This window comes from Halichoeres trimaculatus, unplaced genomic scaffold (genome assembly GCF_033239565.1).
Source record: "Halichoeres trimaculatus isolate MK-OKI-2021-1 unplaced genomic scaffold, fHalTri1.1 fHalTri1_scaffold_4, whole genome shotgun sequence".
Classification (NCBI taxonomy): Eukaryota; Metazoa; Chordata; class Actinopteri; order Labriformes; family Labridae; genus Halichoeres; species Halichoeres trimaculatus.
In genome coordinates this window covers 13,470,469-13,487,413 of record NW_027437182.1, presented here as the reverse complement: position 1 = coordinate 13,487,413, position 16,945 = coordinate 13,470,469, and the positions used below count along the sequence as shown (strand labels likewise).

The 16,945-nt window shown below is 45.3% G+C and overlaps 1 protein-coding gene across 1 annotated transcript; it reads right to left on the bottom strand.

Annotated features, from left to right (window-relative positions):
* Positions 1 to 2,952: 2,952 nt before the first annotated feature.
* Positions 2,953 to 16,945, bottom strand: comp (cartilage oligomeric matrix protein). The gene is made up of 19 exons (XM_074669182.1): positions 16,879 to 16,945; positions 15,127 to 15,200; positions 14,889 to 14,940; positions 13,894 to 14,042; positions 13,649 to 13,786; positions 8,652 to 8,729; positions 8,312 to 8,464; positions 7,323 to 7,427; positions 6,149 to 6,256; positions 5,888 to 6,047; positions 5,442 to 5,560; positions 5,171 to 5,223; positions 4,905 to 5,098; positions 4,649 to 4,827; positions 4,472 to 4,520; positions 4,091 to 4,287; positions 3,742 to 3,914; positions 3,473 to 3,612; positions 2,953 to 3,152 (listed from the first exon to the last, which is right to left on the bottom strand). Exons 1-19 carry the CDS (start codon positions 16,943 to 16,945, stop codon positions 3,094 to 3,096), a joined length of 2,247 nt encoding a protein of 748 aa, XP_074525283.1. The 3' UTR covers positions 2,953 to 3,093.

Genomic DNA, 16,945 nt, shown 5'->3' with positions numbered 1-16,945 from the left:
ATGTATTGGAGAAGATGAAGGATTACACTTACCTTAGTACCCCCCTTTGAGAAAATAATGGAAAGAGCGGTGACACGTGTGAAAAGGTATGAGATACCTTTTTACAGATGTCACAGGTTTGTTTACAAGGTTAGCAAAACTTACACTTGATTTTAAATTGAGGCAGCTAACTCACCGTAACAGAAGATGATAGGAGCAGCGCGAAAATCGAGGGTCCTTGGTTTATGTAAGAATTGTGAGATTAATTTTCAATGAAATTCGAAAGATTTATTAGCACAAAGGTTATGGAAAACTCAAAGTTAAAACTAAAAGCTGTCTTGTGCCTTTGTGTGAGGATATCGTCAAAATTATGTTTCAGACAGATCTAAGACCCATAATTCTGACATCATAAACTAAACAAACTTGTAAAAAATCTAATCTATCCAATCCTGAGATTCAGGTTTAAAGTCCAAGTCAGAAACTTGATATTCATAAAGTTGTTTCTAACCTGCTCCCTTGAACCTGTACTCCAAGTTATGAGTTTAAAGTTATGAGTTAAACCAGTATTTCTCACATGTGAAGCATTCATTTGCATTTTTCTTTAAGAATTCTCTAAAAAGAGAGAAAGCAAACATTTTAATCTAAATATTGAAAGCTAGAAGTTAATTTTGCAAAGTGCTACGTCAATTAAATCACCTCAAAGTGTATTTTCTACATCTTGTAAACTGTTTTGTTTTTTTTCCTTTTTTTTCCTTGACCTGCTGGCTTGCTTCAGTCTGAGACACCACTGATGTGCATCGCTGGTCAGCAGAGCCCTGTTTGCAGTGAAGCTAGATGTTGTCTCAAACTGAACAAGCAGATGAGTGCAGCTCCAGCAGGAGTTCTGTATTTGAAGGGTTTATCCTCACTCTCAGGATGAATGGGAAGAGTTGCTGCCTGTCTTTACTGCTTGGTCCCAGAGTGTTTTAAGTCCGTATAAAATCTCCCTTTAATAACACGAGGTTTTCTGAATGGCTCTTCTGCTCTCTCTGGAAAAACAGTTTTCAGTTCCACTAAAGCTTATAATGAGAATAGCATTATATCACTGTTGTCCTGTAAGTCGTAGTAAAAGATCTGTAGCTATTTATTTGTTGCCATGTGATTCTCCTTATGTGACCATTTGTTTATAAGATGAAAGAAAATTGTTGATTAAATTGAATGTGGAAGACAGATTTTTCTCTGCACATAGTCTTGATTTGCAGAATATGATGACTTAAAAAAAAACAACTGTCCGATGTCATTTTTCAACACTGCAGCTTGTTGCTGTGAACATGCATGGTGTTTGGATCCTGTTGTATTTTGTCTTTGCTATTGTTTATATTTTGTAATCTGTATTTCCAAATGCAAAATTTAAAAGATTATTTTGGATATGTGCATGCTTGTGAAATGTTTCAGGATGTTGATTTCCACTAAAAGCTGTTGAGTTTGAAAGAGGTCACGTCTGATACTTGATATCAAGTGTTTGGTTTTGCAGTGTAGCTGTTGAATGACCATAAACACGTTTTTATTTAGTGGCAGTAGACAAGTTCAAAAAGTCATTTCTGTAATTTCTGCTTCTGAGCACTAAAGATAATACTCCTCAGATTTGAAACCTCAATGTAGTTGAGAGCCTTAAAGAATGGGTATTGTGGGGTTTTTTTTATTAATTTATTTTTTGTCAAAGATGCAATGAGGAGGATCTGTCTTAACTGGACTGCCTCGCCACCTTCTGGCCCGGAGTCTTACGAACACTGTCATAAATTTCTTTTGGTGAGGTGTGTGTTTGTTTTGGAATTAAACAGAGATCGGATGGAAACAATTTTGTATTTGTTCAAGACAACTTTTTACTGGATACAACTTGAGGTAAGGTATTTATCAGTACAGTTACGTAGTGCTAGGGATTAAAACATGACATCATGCAAAAGTTGTAGTAGCCGGTGATATGCAGTGCCCAGTGCTCTGACGTATCTGTAGGCTAACATGACAACACGTAAACACTGTCAATTTATATGTAGTTTAGTAGCTGTCTATATTTAGCGCTGCTGGCAGCCCGGTGCTCTAAGTCTAAAATATGTCCACCACCGTAATGTGTAACGTTAGTAAATCCTGGTAATGTCCTACCAGTGCTAATCTACCAAGCAGAGCTAACGTAACCTCACTCTTTATTTTATTGATAGACTCTTGAGTTTGGATAGACCACAGCAGAATAACTGCTGCATGTGAGTTGGAATGGACATTATCACGCTTTAGTCCTTTTAGCCTTTTGCTCAGGCTGTATCACTCTCCCATTTAACTTTCTTCTGCTCTTCTCTCCTTTTTCTGTCCGACAGTTAGACTCCAGTGTCCACCCTCACTACAAAATCAATCACAGAAATCGTTGTCAACACAGAAAAACACAGATCTCTCTTCTCACTACCAAACTTCTTCAGCCGGCATGGTGTTGTCATAGAAACCTAGATGTCCCATAAATCAATCTGGTCCAGCTTGACCCGATTGGGAAGCTAAGAAGTAGCATTTTGAGTCAACCTGTTACCTTTAATATTGGTGTTTTTGAAAACCCTTATTTCAGCCTTTGTGTTTGAGGCCCACCCCTGCAACATGTTGTGAACTAGTTAAGAGATCATTTTGTGATGACCTCATCATTTCAGTAAGTCTCGTCATCATCAGCATTTTTACTTTATGTGCCTGGTGAAAAGCATCAATACTCCCTCTCTAAGTTTAGAATATTTTTGATTGAAGAAACAAGATAAAGCACACAATGTTTACCAAAATGTATATTTATTAATTAGTGACAGTTACATCTTTTGAATAATTGTACTCTAAAAATTATTTAAAAAATGCTCTAATGTACCTTTACAGTGGACAAATCATTGCTGGCAAACATTTCAGTCAACAACTAAAAGATGTAAAGAATTTAAGTAATATTATTTTTATTATTATTGTCATTCACCATCTTGAAGTTCACTCTTGTGTCTGTTATTCTTGGCATGGTCAATCTGTTATTATTTCAGACACAGTTGATTGACTAGTTCTCCGTCTGATCCCAGTTGTGCGTCGGAAAGCCTTCCCAGAACCCCCCTGAGTGTTTTTTCCTTATCAGAAAACCAGTTGGACCTGCTGAGTTCTGTAGGTGTCAAAGTCCTCAGGAATTGTGTCTGAAGAAAAAAAAAGAAAGAAAGAAAGAAAGAAAGAAAGAAAGAAAGAAAGAAAGAAAGAAAGAAACAGCATAATCAATTTTTAGTTTACAGTTTGAGTCACAAGAATATATATTTAGCATGGGACATTCACATGACAATTAATAATCAACATTAATATTAATAAGACTTTTTTTATTTTTAGAAAAATTGCATAGACACAACAGATGTGCCATTAACGTTATTCTATTTTTCAAATGTCCAAAAATCTTCCAATCCAACTTTATTGCCTATTATGTAAATAGAATTAAAGTAGACAAATAATGAAAAACTTATGCCACCATTGCAGCGGTAACGAAGGTTGGCCCAGATGATGTTCTCCTGGGAGAAGCAGAAGACTCCAAGGCGACCTCCTCTCATTGTGGCGTCGATAATGACGCCTGTGTCTGCTACCATCTGAGGACCCTCATAGAAACGAACTCTGGTGACAAAAACACACAACAGCAGAGACATCAGTTCTCAGAGTATCATTGATAACATATGCATCAGTGTATCTTTCTTAAAACGATATCTTCCAGCAAATAAGAGTGGCACTTAAATGGGTTGGTACCTGATGTAGCCGTCAGCAGGGCGGTGTTGGAGGAACCAGCGGTAAGAAGTCTTGTCCTTCCAGCCAACATTGCGCGAGTCCTTCCAAAGGAGTTTAACCTGGTCACTTGTATCCCCAGTGTGCCAGAGAGCATTCCTTAGGTTTTCACCTGGACCAGTGTTGGACTTGACGGCCTTTTAAAAACACAAATGACAAGACGTCTGATTCCCTGGACTCACCTTTGATGGCAGTAAATCACAAAGCATATCATGTCCACTCTTCAATATTTGTCTTTTCATTTTGGCTTAGCACAAGAAGAATTGAGTGTCATCATGTTTATGGTTAAATGAGTCAAACTGAGTCAAACTACCTTGAGTTGTATGCCTGGTTCTGCCACGGCTCTGAATGGGTTTGCCTGCCAGTAGATCTGCTCAACCTGCTTCCACATCACCACGTAGAAACTGGAGCTGTCCTGGTACCCAAAGATAAATCCTGCGTAGTCGTCGTCTGTTACCGTGTTAACATGAAACGTCCCTTCAAAATCCACTCCACTGAAAGCAGTGTAACCTGTGGGTGACACACAGCGCCATCTTTTTTTTCCCACATTCTCCATGTTTAAAAGGTAATACTCTAAGAATCATATCTGAAAGGAGAGATCAGGAAGGGTTTACAATTGTCCTCATCATGTAAGTGTCTACTATCATTTGACCTTATTGACATGGTTATAAAGTCACATTCATCATGATCTCACCAACAGCAAGGCCGGGATCACTGTTCATGGTCTGGACAATCTCTCTTCCCTGCAACAAGAAAGAAGAGGGACTGAGAAATCTTCAGTGTTAAAGGGACCAGCAAATATTTGATCCACCAACCAGCGCAATGAGGACCATAGTCCCTGCACAACAGCGCCCCAGGAGCCTCACTTTACCTGGTTCAGCACCACCCAGTTGGGATCGATCTGTGCGTCTCCTTCAGGATCTAAAACAACGGTCTGGTACTCCCTGAAGTCAGTGAGGGTGACCTCAGCATTCTCGGGACAAACATCAATGGTGTCAACGATGGTGTCGTTGTCGAAATCCTTCTCACATATGTCACCCACACCGTCACCTGAAGAGAAACAGAATCAGGTGTTTTCTTTGTTTTCTTTCACTTGATGTGAGAAATAAATCTAAAAGAGGACCCACCATCAGAGTCCTCCTGAAGAGGGTTGGGGATCAGACGACAGTTGTCAGGTCCAGGTGGCAGTAGGTCAGGGATGCCATCGTCATCATCGTCATCATCACACTCATCCCCCTTCCCGTCTTTGTCCGTGTCGAGCTGGGAGCTGTTGATGACTGCTGGGCAGTTGTCTCGAGAGTCCTGGTGGCCGTCTCCATCACTAGACGAGGGAGACTTTTTCAGTCACTTTTAAAATATGACACGTGATGAGACCACTGAGGTTTCAACTCACCTGTCCTTGTTGGTGTCACAGGGATCCCCAATCAAGTCATTGTCCATGTCAGTCTGGGAAAGATTGATTACAACTTTAAATATGAAGTCTGGATGATGACTAACACTGCAAAGTGGATCCAGTTTTCACAACTTTCTTTGTGATATTGAAGTTGTTTCTCTCAGTGTTTAGCCAGTAACGATGCTTCTTGGCAATAATTTCTTATAGGGTTGGAAAGTCTATTTGTCTTGGAAATGGTGCAAAATTTCTGAGGAACATGCATTTTTGTGACCTGTTCAGGGTTGGGAACATAAGGACAGCTGTCACAGGCATCGCCCACTTTGTCTCCATCGCGATCAATCTGGTCAGCATTGGGAACCCTTTTGCAGTTATCCATGTGGTTAAGGATACCTGAGATCAAAGTGTTTTTTTTTTTGTTCAAGCGGCATTCACCTTGCATTGTCTTTAAACAACATTTCTCAGGATGCCCAACCAAAATATACTTTCAAAGTGACCAGTAAGCCCCAAATCTGCCGATCAGGAAGGATCACACTCTGTCTTTAGATACCATGTTTGTTTTTGTCTGAGGAGCATTGAAGTAGATTTTAGTTACTTCCTTTACAAGCATCCAAGATGGCAGGCCCCAATGTTTAATACCTTGAATGTCACCGCTGACCAAAACAGGCTGACCCAATCCTTAATGCCATGTTTAATAAAGACATTATTAAAAATATTTACCATCCCCATCAATGTCCTCATCGCATTCGTCTCCAAATTTGTCCACATCTGTGTCTTTCTGGTCATTGTTTTTGACAGCACGGCAGTTGTCACAGGCATCACCAAAGTCATCTTCATCAATGTTCCTTTGGTCCACGTTTGGCACCAACACACAGTTATCCTGTAAAGATGCTGTCTTAGTCTCTTCAAGTACAACTGCCTCCAGAAAAGCTGAAGCTGCCACAGATTTTAATCTTTCCTATTCGTGTTGTATGCATAAACCTGTGTGTTGAGGATCCCGTCCCCATCTGCATCCTCATCACAGGCGTCTCCGATTCCATCGCCATCGGCATCTTCTTGACCGGAGTTTGGCACAGTGAGACAGTTATCCTGAAATGGAGTATACAACACTTTAAAAGAGGGAAGAAACTATAACCTACAGCGTCGTTGGAAAGCTTAAAGGTCCCACATTATGCAAAAATCACTTTATTAAGTCTTTTAGTGAAATTTGTAGGTCTTTGGCTTTTCTCCCAGCCCACAAAATGTGATTTTTAATGACAAATCCTGTACTTAGTAGTGCTTGTGAATGTAAAATCCTGACCTAAAAAAAGCTGTTTGGAATTTTTGGGGTTTGCTGACGTCAGTAATTCCCTTTTTTGTCCAATCAGGAGCAAGTGACCTGATTGATCCACCGGAGCAAATACCCCCGAACCCCCTCCCCGCCCACTCCCCTCCCCGCAGCTGGAGAGAAATCTCTCCAGCTGCGGGGAGGGAAGTGCTGCTGTTTTTGGCTGTAAACAGCCACATAGTTCCTTGCACAAGTTTCCCATCTCCGAAGAAGACAAGACTAAGTGGCTAGAGTTCATTTATCAAGGAAATGTGCCAGCTACACTCAGTAAAACTGTGCATGTGTGTGCTAGTCACTTCACTGTAGACCGCTTCTCCAACTTTGGACAGTAAATAGACTGGTCCTGAATCCAGGCGCATTACCAACCATCCGCCAACAAACCTCGGACCCTGGAAATGTGAGTATTTTAAATGCTGTGTGCTGTGGAGCAGATGTAAGAGCTTTTCCTCAGTGTCCCCCCTGTCTCTGTGTTAGCTTCAGGATGCTAACTTTAGCTGCGGTTAGCCAGTTGTTTTAGCCTGTAATGTTACGGTAAACAAGCTTCACTGTTTTCTAAACATTGTGCACTCGGAGCTCGTGGCGCCGCTCTCAGTGACATGGAGGAGCGGGGCGGTATCAGCAGTGGCTCATTTACATATGAAGACCACGCCCACTAAATCAGACCGTTCTGAACAGAGGGGCTATGAGAGCCTGGAAACAATGCTGCTGTGCTTGCTTTATTGGCTTTTTGGACCAAAACATGTTACTACCATTTAATGAAGACATCAATGATCCATATTAAACTGCAGAAAAGGAGCATAATATGGGACCTTTAACAAAACTGCTCACCTTGTTGCAGGTCCTCTCTGGACAGTCCAGCTTTTCATCAGGGACGCCATCGATGTCAATGTCAGACCCACACAGGTAGCCATTTCCAGCCCATCCAACTCCACACTGGGAAAACAATAGTTTTTTTTATAAACCATGTTTTATTTTACTCACACTATTATTGTTACAGATCTCTGAATTCAGAATTCTGGTACAGATTAAGATTTATGAGTTTGGCCTTTTATAACACTATTGTGTGCTGTTGTTTGTACAGACCACACGTTCACGTTTTTTTTCCATTGGTATCTTTTGTGACATGACAAACAACAGAAAGCAATGGCATGCGCAGGCTTTTTTAGGGGCAGGTGCAAATAGAAAACAAGGCACATACAGCACGCCACTGAAGGGGGCACTAAGTTTTACATGTTTCTCAGAGCACTCCCAAGACTTAATCATGTTTTAGGCCAGTGTTTCTCAATTCCGGTCCTGGGGCCCCCCTGCCCTGCATATTTTAGATGTTACCCTACTCCAGCACACCTGACTCAAATGAATGGCTCGTTATCAGGCTCGAGCAGAGCTTGATGACGAGCTGATCATTTGAATCAGGTGTGCTGGATTCAGGTAACATCTAAAATATGCAGGGCAGGGGGGCCCCAGGACCGGAATTGAGAAACACTGTTTTAGCCAGACAAGGGAGCAGTGTTTTTTCCACCCAAGAGGGCACGTTAGCACGTGTTTTGGCTTTTACATGGGCCCATTAGCATTTGTCCGTCAACAAATGGATAACCTCCTATCCACAACACTGACAAATTTAAAATTTATGTAACAGACATTTGTTTTTTGACGTATCAAACCAAATCAAACTTTATTTATAGTACACTTTTCAAATGTAAATGTTTAAAAGCAGCCCCCACTTATTTCCACTTTGCCCAGACCCCCACCCCAGCACACACACATACACACACCCACACACCTACCCCTACAGGGTCAACCAAGTTTAGTTTCCTCACCTGACACTCAATTTTACCCTCTCGATGGACGATGCACTCAGCACTGGCGTGGCAGGGGTTGGGTTGTCCGTTCCCACATGCTCTCTCGGGTTTACACCCACGCCGCTGATCCCCAACATAGCCCTTGTTACAGGGACCACACCTGTATGAGCCCTGATGACAAACAGAGGGCACAGACCAATCATAAACCATGTCAGGAAGCATTTGTCTATGTTCCTGCACAGGTATGTACTATCCTTAATGTTACTGCAGTGAATACACAATATGCAACTAAAGACTGAAAACATTAACAAATGAGATGGAGACAAAATCAAAGCATAGTGCTGTTGTTTATACTCACAGGGGTGTTCATACAGACAGAGTTAGCCACACAGCCTCCATTATTCGGGCCTTCACACTCATTGATATCTTTGCACACCTTGATGGGACAAACAAAGATGGAACAATCAATAAATCTGCTTTATGACCCCACCAAGAGCAGGGAGGAAAGAATGTAATGCAATAGAGAGAAAACTGTCATGGTTTGGGTTTTTGGTTTCTGTGTTTCTGAGTTTTCTTGTGTTTTTGCCCTTGTGTTTCATTGTATTCTGTTCTGGTTCTGTGTCACCTGTGTTTGTCTTGTGGAATGTCTGTGTCTCGTCTTTAGTTTGTGCTTCTTGTGGTTTTGATTTGCTTCTTGTCATGCGTTTGTCTTCTTGTGATCATTTCTAGTGTTTTGGGGTCTTTTATGTATTTAGTAGCTGTCTTGAGTTTCCCTGTGTTTGGTTTGGTTCTCCTAGTGTTTCCCTCCTTGTTGATTGCTCCTCATGTGTTTCACCTGTGTCTTGTTTCCCACCTGTGCCAATCACTCCCTGTCTATATAGTCTCTGTGTTCAGTAGGTTTCGGGTGGGTTCATTGTATGCTGTCCTTGTTTGTTGTTCCTGTCGCCGTGTCATCGTGCCTCCTGTGTCTCCAGTGTCTCCAGTGCTTTTTGTGAGTTCCTTAGTGTTTTTGGTTTTTTGTTTCTTTTGTTGGAGTTTCATGTTTGGTTTAAGTTTTTGAGTTCAGTTAAAATAAAGTTTCTTTTTTCCATCTGCATTTGGGTCCTCCACCTTTTTGGTTTTTTCCCTCGGGACTTTTCATGACAGAATGAACCCACCAAAAGAGGACCCAGCAGATTTTTTACTTTCTATGGACTTTTGTTCTAGAATTTCTTATTTTCAATCTTTTTTTCGCGGTCCTGAATGGATTAAGGAGGGCCAGAGTCAGTCTCCCTGGAGGGGAACCAGACTGGCCATTTTTCCTGGCACCCGGGGAGGCCGCCATAAGAGGCGTGGTGGTCCCCCACAGCCAGTCAGGACTGCCAATCCTACCCCGCAACCAGCAGGGCACCACCCACTCCCTGCTCCTGTGGACCTGCAGAGCACAGCTTTTCGTTCTGGGGTCCTACCCAGCCCTGCTCCTCGCCCGGGGGTCCTGCCGAGCACTGTTCCTCGCCCGGGGGTCCTGCCGAGCACTGTTCCTCGCCCGGAGGTCCTGCCGAGCACTGTTCCTCGCCCGGGGGTCCTGCCGAGCATCGTTCCTCGCCCGGAGGTCCTGCCGAGCATCGTTCTTCGCCCGGAGGTCCTGCCGAGCACTGTTCCTCGCCCGGGGGTCCTGCCGAGCATCGTTCCTCGCCCGGAGGTCCTGCCGAGCATCGTTCCTCGCCCGGGGGTCCTGCCGAGCATCGTTCCTCGCCCGGAGGTCCTGCCGAGCATCGTTCCTCGCCCGGAGGTCCTGCCGAGCATCGTTCCTCGCCCGGGGGTCCTGCCGAGCATCGTTCCTCGCCCGGAGGTCCTGCCGAGCACCAGTCCTCGCCCAGAGGTCCTGCCGAGCACCGTTCCCCGCCCGGAGGTCCTGCCGAGCACCAGTCCTCGCCCGGAGGTCCTGCCGAGCACCCTTCACCGCCCGGGCGTCCTGCCGAGCACCAATCCTCGCCCGGAGGTCCTGCCGAGCACCAGTCCTCGCCCGGAGGTCCTGCCGAGCACCAGTCCTCGCCCGGAGGTCCTGCCGAGCACCGTTCCTCGCCCGGAGGTCCTGCCTAGCACCGTTCCTCGCCCGGAGGTCCTGCCGAGCACCAGTCCTCGCCCGGAGGTCCTGCCGAGCACCAGTCCTCGCCCGGAGGTCCTGCCGAGCACCAGTCCTTGCCCGGAGGTCCTGCCGAGCACCAGTCCTCGCCCGGGGGTCCTGCCGAGCACTAGTCCTCGCTCGGAGGTCCTGCTAAGCACTAGTCCTCGCTCGGAGGTCCTGCCAAGCACCAGTCCTCGCTCGGAGGTCCTGCCAAGCACCCTTCCTGGCTCGGAGGGCAAGACCCTGGTGGCTCTCTCGGCTCTCAGGCCGTCCCCAGTGACTCTCTCTGTTCAATGGCCGTCCCCAGTGACTCGCCCGGCCGTCCCAAGGCCGACTCCTGCTCCTCTCTTGGCCGTCCCCAGGCCAACTCCTTCTCCCCGCTCGGCCATCCCCAGGCCGACACCTGTGCCTCGCTCGGCCGTCCCCAGGCCGACACCCGTGCCTCGCTCGGCCGTCCCCAGGCCGACACCCGTGCCTCGCTCGGCCGTCCCCAGGCCGACACCTGCGCCTCGCTCGGCCGTCCCCAGGCCGACACCTGCGCCTCGCTCGGCCGTCCCCAGGCCGACACCTGCGCCTCGCTCGGCCGTCCCCAGGCCGACACCTGCGCCTCGCTCGGCCGTCCCCAGGCCGACACCTGCGCCTCGCTCGGCCGTCCCCAGGCCGACACCTGCGCCTCGCTCGGCCGTCCCCAGGCCGACACCTGCGCCTCGCTCGGCCGTCCCCAGGCCGACACCTGCGCCTCGCTCGGCCGTCCCCAGGCCGACACCTGCGCCTCGCTCGGCCGTCCCCAGGCCGACACCTGCGCCCCGCTCGGCTCCCAGGCCGACACCAGTGCCTCGCTCGGCCGTCCCCAGGCCGACACCAGTGCCCTGCTCGGCTCCCAGGCCGACACCAGTGCCTCGCTCGGCTCCCAGGCCGACACCAGTGCCTCGCTCGGCTCCCAGGCCGACACCAGTGCCTCGCTCGGCTCCCAGGCCGACACCAGTGCCTCGCTCGGCTCCCAGGCCGACACCAGTGCCTCGCTCGGCTCCCAGGCCGACACCAGTGCCTCGCTCGGCTCCCAGGCCGACACCAGTGCCTCGCTCGGCTCCCAGGCCGACACCAGTGCCTCGCTCGGCTCCCAGGCCGACACCAGTGCCTCGCTCGGATCCCAGGCCGACACCACTGCCCCGCTCGGCTCCCAGGCCGACACCAGTGCCCTGCTCGGCAGTCCCCAGGCCGACACCAGAGACCGGCTCGGCCGTCCCTAGGCGGACACCTGTGCCCCGCTCGGCTGCCCCCAGGCCGACACCTTCTCCTGTTGCTTTTCGTCGCTGGCCAGCTGGCCGGCCCCCCGAACAGTCTCCTTTGTGTGGCCTGCCACCTGGCCGGCCCCCTGAACAGTCCCCTTCGTGTGGCCTGCCACCTGGCCGGCCCCCTGAACAGTCTCCTGCGTATGGCCCGCCACCTGGCCGGCCCCCTGAACATTCTCCCTCGTGTGGCCCGCCTCCTGAACATTCTCCCTCGTGTGGCTGGCCACCTGGCCGGCGTCCTGAACATTTTCCTGTGCGTGGCTCGGCACCTGGCCGGCCTTTTGAACTTTGCCTTTTGTGCGGCTCACTACCTGGCCGGCCTCCCTGACTTTTTGAGTACTGTGTCCCTCCGGCCTTGCCCCCTCCACCCACCCGAGTTGGGCCTTCTGAGATTTTTGTTTTTTCTTTTTGGGACATCTGGTATCTGTCCTTTGAGGGGGGGTACTGTCATGGTTTGGGTTTTTGGTTTCTGTGTTTCTGAGTTTTCTTGTGTTTTTGCCCTTGTGTTTCATTGTATTCTGTTCTGGTTCTGTGTCACCTGTGTTTGTCTTGTGGAATGTCTGTGTCTCGTCTTTAGTTTGTGCTTCTTGTGGTTTTGATTTGCTTCTTGTCATGCGTTTGTCTTCTTGTGATCATTTCTAGTGTTTTGGGGTCTTTTATGTATTTAGTAGCTGTCTTGAGTTTCCCTGTGTTTGGTTTGGTTCTCCTAGTGTTTCCCTCCTTGTTGATTGCTCCTCATGTGTTTCACCTGTGTCTTGTTTCCCACCTGTGCCAATCACTCCCTGTCTATATAGTCTCTGTGTTCAGTAGGTTTCGGGTGGGTTCATTGTATGCTGTCCTTGTTTGTTGTTCCTGTCGCCGTGTCATCGTGCCTCCTGTGTCTCCAGTGTCTCCAGTGCTTTTTGTGAGTTCCTTAGTGTTTTTGGTTTTTTGTTTCTTTTGTTGGAGTTTCATGTTTGGTTTAAGTTTTTGAGTTCAGTTAAAATAAAGTTTCTTTTTTCCATCTGCATTTGGGTCCTCCACCTTTTTGGTTTTTTCCCTCGGGACTTTTCATGACAAAAACAGTCCTGTACTCAGACCTTAAGTGTTCCTGATTCAGAGCAGAGCTCTCTGTTTGACAAACTGTGTGTACCGAGCGAATGAGGAGGTGCTGCTGATGAATGTAGAAAGGAGGCAGTCATGAGAGGAAGTCAACATGTGAAGCTGCAGATGAGGGAACGTTCCCTACCCCAATTTGTCATTAAAAAACAACCATCTCTAAAAAGAAATGTTTTTTTTTTGTATATTTCTTTGAGTTGAGAATATTTGGCCATAAAAATATATCTACAGTTGAATTAGTCTTTTAGATTGTCTATTGCAGGGGTGGCCAACCTGTGGCTCGAGAGCTGCATGTGGCTCTTTGCCTTTCAGCGTGTGGCTCTTTGATCCATTCATAAAAAAATATTTATATGTATATTGTTATGAGTAGTGGTGTGCTGATCAATCTTATATATTGATATGTTGATGCCAACGTTGGGATCTGTATTGATCAGTACTTAGGTAATGAGACTGATACTTAAGTTTCAGTTTCTCTTCTCTTTATGTTCTCCTCTCACTTATGTGCCCATAGATAGATAGATAGATAGATAGATAGATAGATAGATAGATAGATAGATAGATAGATAGATAGATAGATAGATAGATAGAATGACAGTAAAAACAGAAATCTGTCTTAGACACGGCTTCAAGTACGAATTTAAACACACCTACAAACACAGTAAATCTCGCTTTGAAAATTGGAAATGTATTGATTTTCATTTTATGTCATTTGGTTTATGTGTGACAGGAAGTGCATTTGTAAAACTACGTGTGTGATGTGGCTCTTTGTTGTACCACGGTAATTTCTGTGGCTCTTGGTCTCTGACTGGTTGGCCACCCCAGGTGTATTGTGTGTGTTTGTGTGTGTTTGACCCAGACCTGTTTGTTGGCCTTGGCGTAGGCGAGGCCAACACCTTGAACCTGGGGGCCAGTGTATCCAGGAGGACAGGCACCACAGCGGAAACCAGGGGAGGTGTTAATGCAGCGCACGCCCATGTGACACGGCATTACAGTGCACTTAAAAGAAACACAAACACAGAGACAGTGACCTTCACTTCTGAAGTATTGTGATTTGATTTCTTTCTTTTGTTTAACCTACAGACATGCGCTGATCATATCTGTACCTCATCCACATCAGTGCAGTGTGTGCCGTTCCCCTCCATGCCGTCAGGACAGGGTCCACACTTTATACCCTGAGGTGTCTCCATGCACTTCACCCCAGGGTGGCAGGGGTTGGGAATGCAGGAAGGACGAGGCTGCGTTCCTCCCATCCCTAATGAAAAAAAAAATCAAACATGCTCTTTTCCAGCAAATAAAAGAGCTTTTGGGGATGCCTGGTATTGAGGAAATCTGCGCTCAAATCCAACTTGGGGCGAGATGGGGCAACTCAGCTTTACCCCAATTATTCAAGTTTTACTCTGCTTAAAATTTTAGACTGTTTCAGATTTTCGGACACTGCTCTCCAGCCCACATTTTTACTCCACACAAATAGCTGCCTAAAACTGTAGGAAAATGTTTCTGCCAGCTCTCATGTGAATTTGAAGCTGAACAGATTTATAGATTAAGCCCAAAGAGCCTCAAAGCAGCAGGAGCATTGACCAGCTGCCTCATCTGCTCTGATGGTAAATGAGACATGAAATTCCTCCCGCACACCACTTGGGAGTACCTTTTAAATTCACTCCTGTGTTCTTATTTTTGGCCTTAGAAATATAAAATCCACATCAATGAGTTTAGCAGACTCTTATAATCTGTAAAAACAAAATCATTTACTGACAGAGGGTACAGTTTGGCCCCACAACGACCAGTTTTTAAAGGAAAGCTCCCAGTTTTTTCTCTCAAGATCTTCTGCCTAAGGTGCCTCACTACCAGTTTTTGCCTTTATACAAAAAATATTTTATAAAGCTACTGAATTAGAGAGTACAGGAAATGTTAGAAGCAACATTTTTTGATCTATTGGTAATTCCATAACTCTATTAATGTTATGATATAGAGACTGTTTGCTTTTGTATCCTGGCAGATTCTTTCATATCACAATCTTTGAGTTCTACTTTTGCAAAATAATATGAGCAATATGCAATATTGAGATTCATGAGGTTTGATGTTTGGCTTGTGAACTCACCACAGGCTTCACACTCCATCACTGTGTTCTTCAGGAACACTATCTCTTTAATCTGGAAAACACAACAAAACATCAAAGAAATGTCTATGGTAATAGTCACCTAAAATACAGACTTGTGAGGGAAAAACAGCTGTTTCAAGTTTTTTGATATTCAATGTGTCTTTTAGATGTAAAGAAGTCAAAAAAAGTATGTTGATCCTGAAAACGTACATACATCTTTTTTGCAGGATGCTTTTACCTGTTGTTTCAGAAGCTCCTTTATCTCAGCCAGCGCCAGGTTTGTCATTTTAATCTGACTGATAATTTCTCCATCTGAAAATAATCAAATCACAGTAGATAATACAGCCATTGGTTGTGTAGTTTACACAAACACAACATGTACGCTCATCACAAGGTTTTAGTTCTGCGTTTTCATGTATTTTGGGGTATTCTTGTTTAGTATTTGGACTCTTCTGCCGTAGAATATACAGAAAGTGAGACATCAGAAATTAAACCCACAGCTGCGTTTTTTTGGCAGTAAATCAGACGACACGTCTTTGCACCTCATCTGTTTTCCTCTTGCCTGAATGTCTGGGACCAGTCGCTCCACTTGGGAGTATATTCAGAGATTTAAACACACTACAACATGATCCATCGCTCATCAAATACCTGACGCTCCTCAGCCACCGCAGCTCTCATTTGTATCCACTGCCCACGCATTCGCTGGAGTCAGATATGTTTTCATTGCACAAGAAAAACTGATTTTCCAGATATGGAATGACACAAGATTTTCTGAGGGATACATTTCAAAGCTTGAGGGTTACTTTCTTTGGTGTTTTCTTACAGTAAGGCTGGATTTACTTGAGTGATTTGCTTTGTTAAAACATACCCAGTAAGATTATCTCTGAAACAAACTATATAACTTTTTAAAGACCAAGTTAGTTGAACAAATCCTCATTTTTAAGAAAAAGAGAAGTTTGTTAGTGAAAGAAAAACAATGTTATTTAGTGATATTTACCGGGATACAGCGTGAGGAGAATTCAAACTGAGGCATTGAGTGAGTTTATTCTTTTATTGTTGTTTTCATCAGCCACTCAGAGGCTCAAATTAAGTACAACGCGTCAGCTCCACCAACTGAGGAAAATCTTTAGCTTAACTATCAACTTCTTATCAAGTGTGTGTCGGTCTACTTACAACCTGTGAAGGTAATTACAGGGTTTTTAAGGGTTATTAAAAGTTTTTGTTTACAGTAGCAGCCTGTTGTGGCCAAAACACAGCAACAAGAGCAGTTAAAGACATTAGTTTATATTCAGTAATGAGCAAGGCCTCGTGTTTGGAAAAATCATGGATTTCCTAGAGTAAAGAAGTTAATTTCCCAACAGGATCCAGGTGTTTTTCACCAACTGACCCAAGCACCCCTCAACCACTTTGACCACAACACCATCACCATCCCTCTCCCCCAGGGAGCCCTAAGAGGGCAGAAATCTCCTGCGTATGAGGCGCAGGAAATGTGCTCTTCCCATTAGCAGCAAATCTGTTTACTGAATGGATTCAACAGCACAGAGAAAAGATACCTGAGATAAATCACTCGTGCTGCTAATAGATTGTGACATCATATAACAACTGAGGCCACACACTGATGGATTTTCCAGATTCTGAGAGACAGCAGTTGAGCGCAGATGAACGTTAAAACAAGCAAATATCAACGCAGATTCAAGGACACTCAAAGCTTTTTAACATGGACTTCATCACTGAACTCCTTTGATTTTAAAATTTTCACCATTCCTTCACTGTCAGACCTCTCTGGACTGAATAAGCAGGAAAATGCACGTGTACTGTTTTCAGACTTCCATAAACTCAAACCTAAATTAAAGGTAATACCTGCTATAACATTCAAACTCCTCTGTGAAACAAAAAATCCTCCAATGTAGATGAATCAAGATTTATCTTACTCTACCCAGTATGCAAACCCAGAAAATGATGACTTAAAATAACAAATCCTCGCTCTCACCTCTCTGTCCAGCAGCAGCGTGTCCTCCCATGCACAGCACACAGGTCAGCACCACTAACCTCAGCAT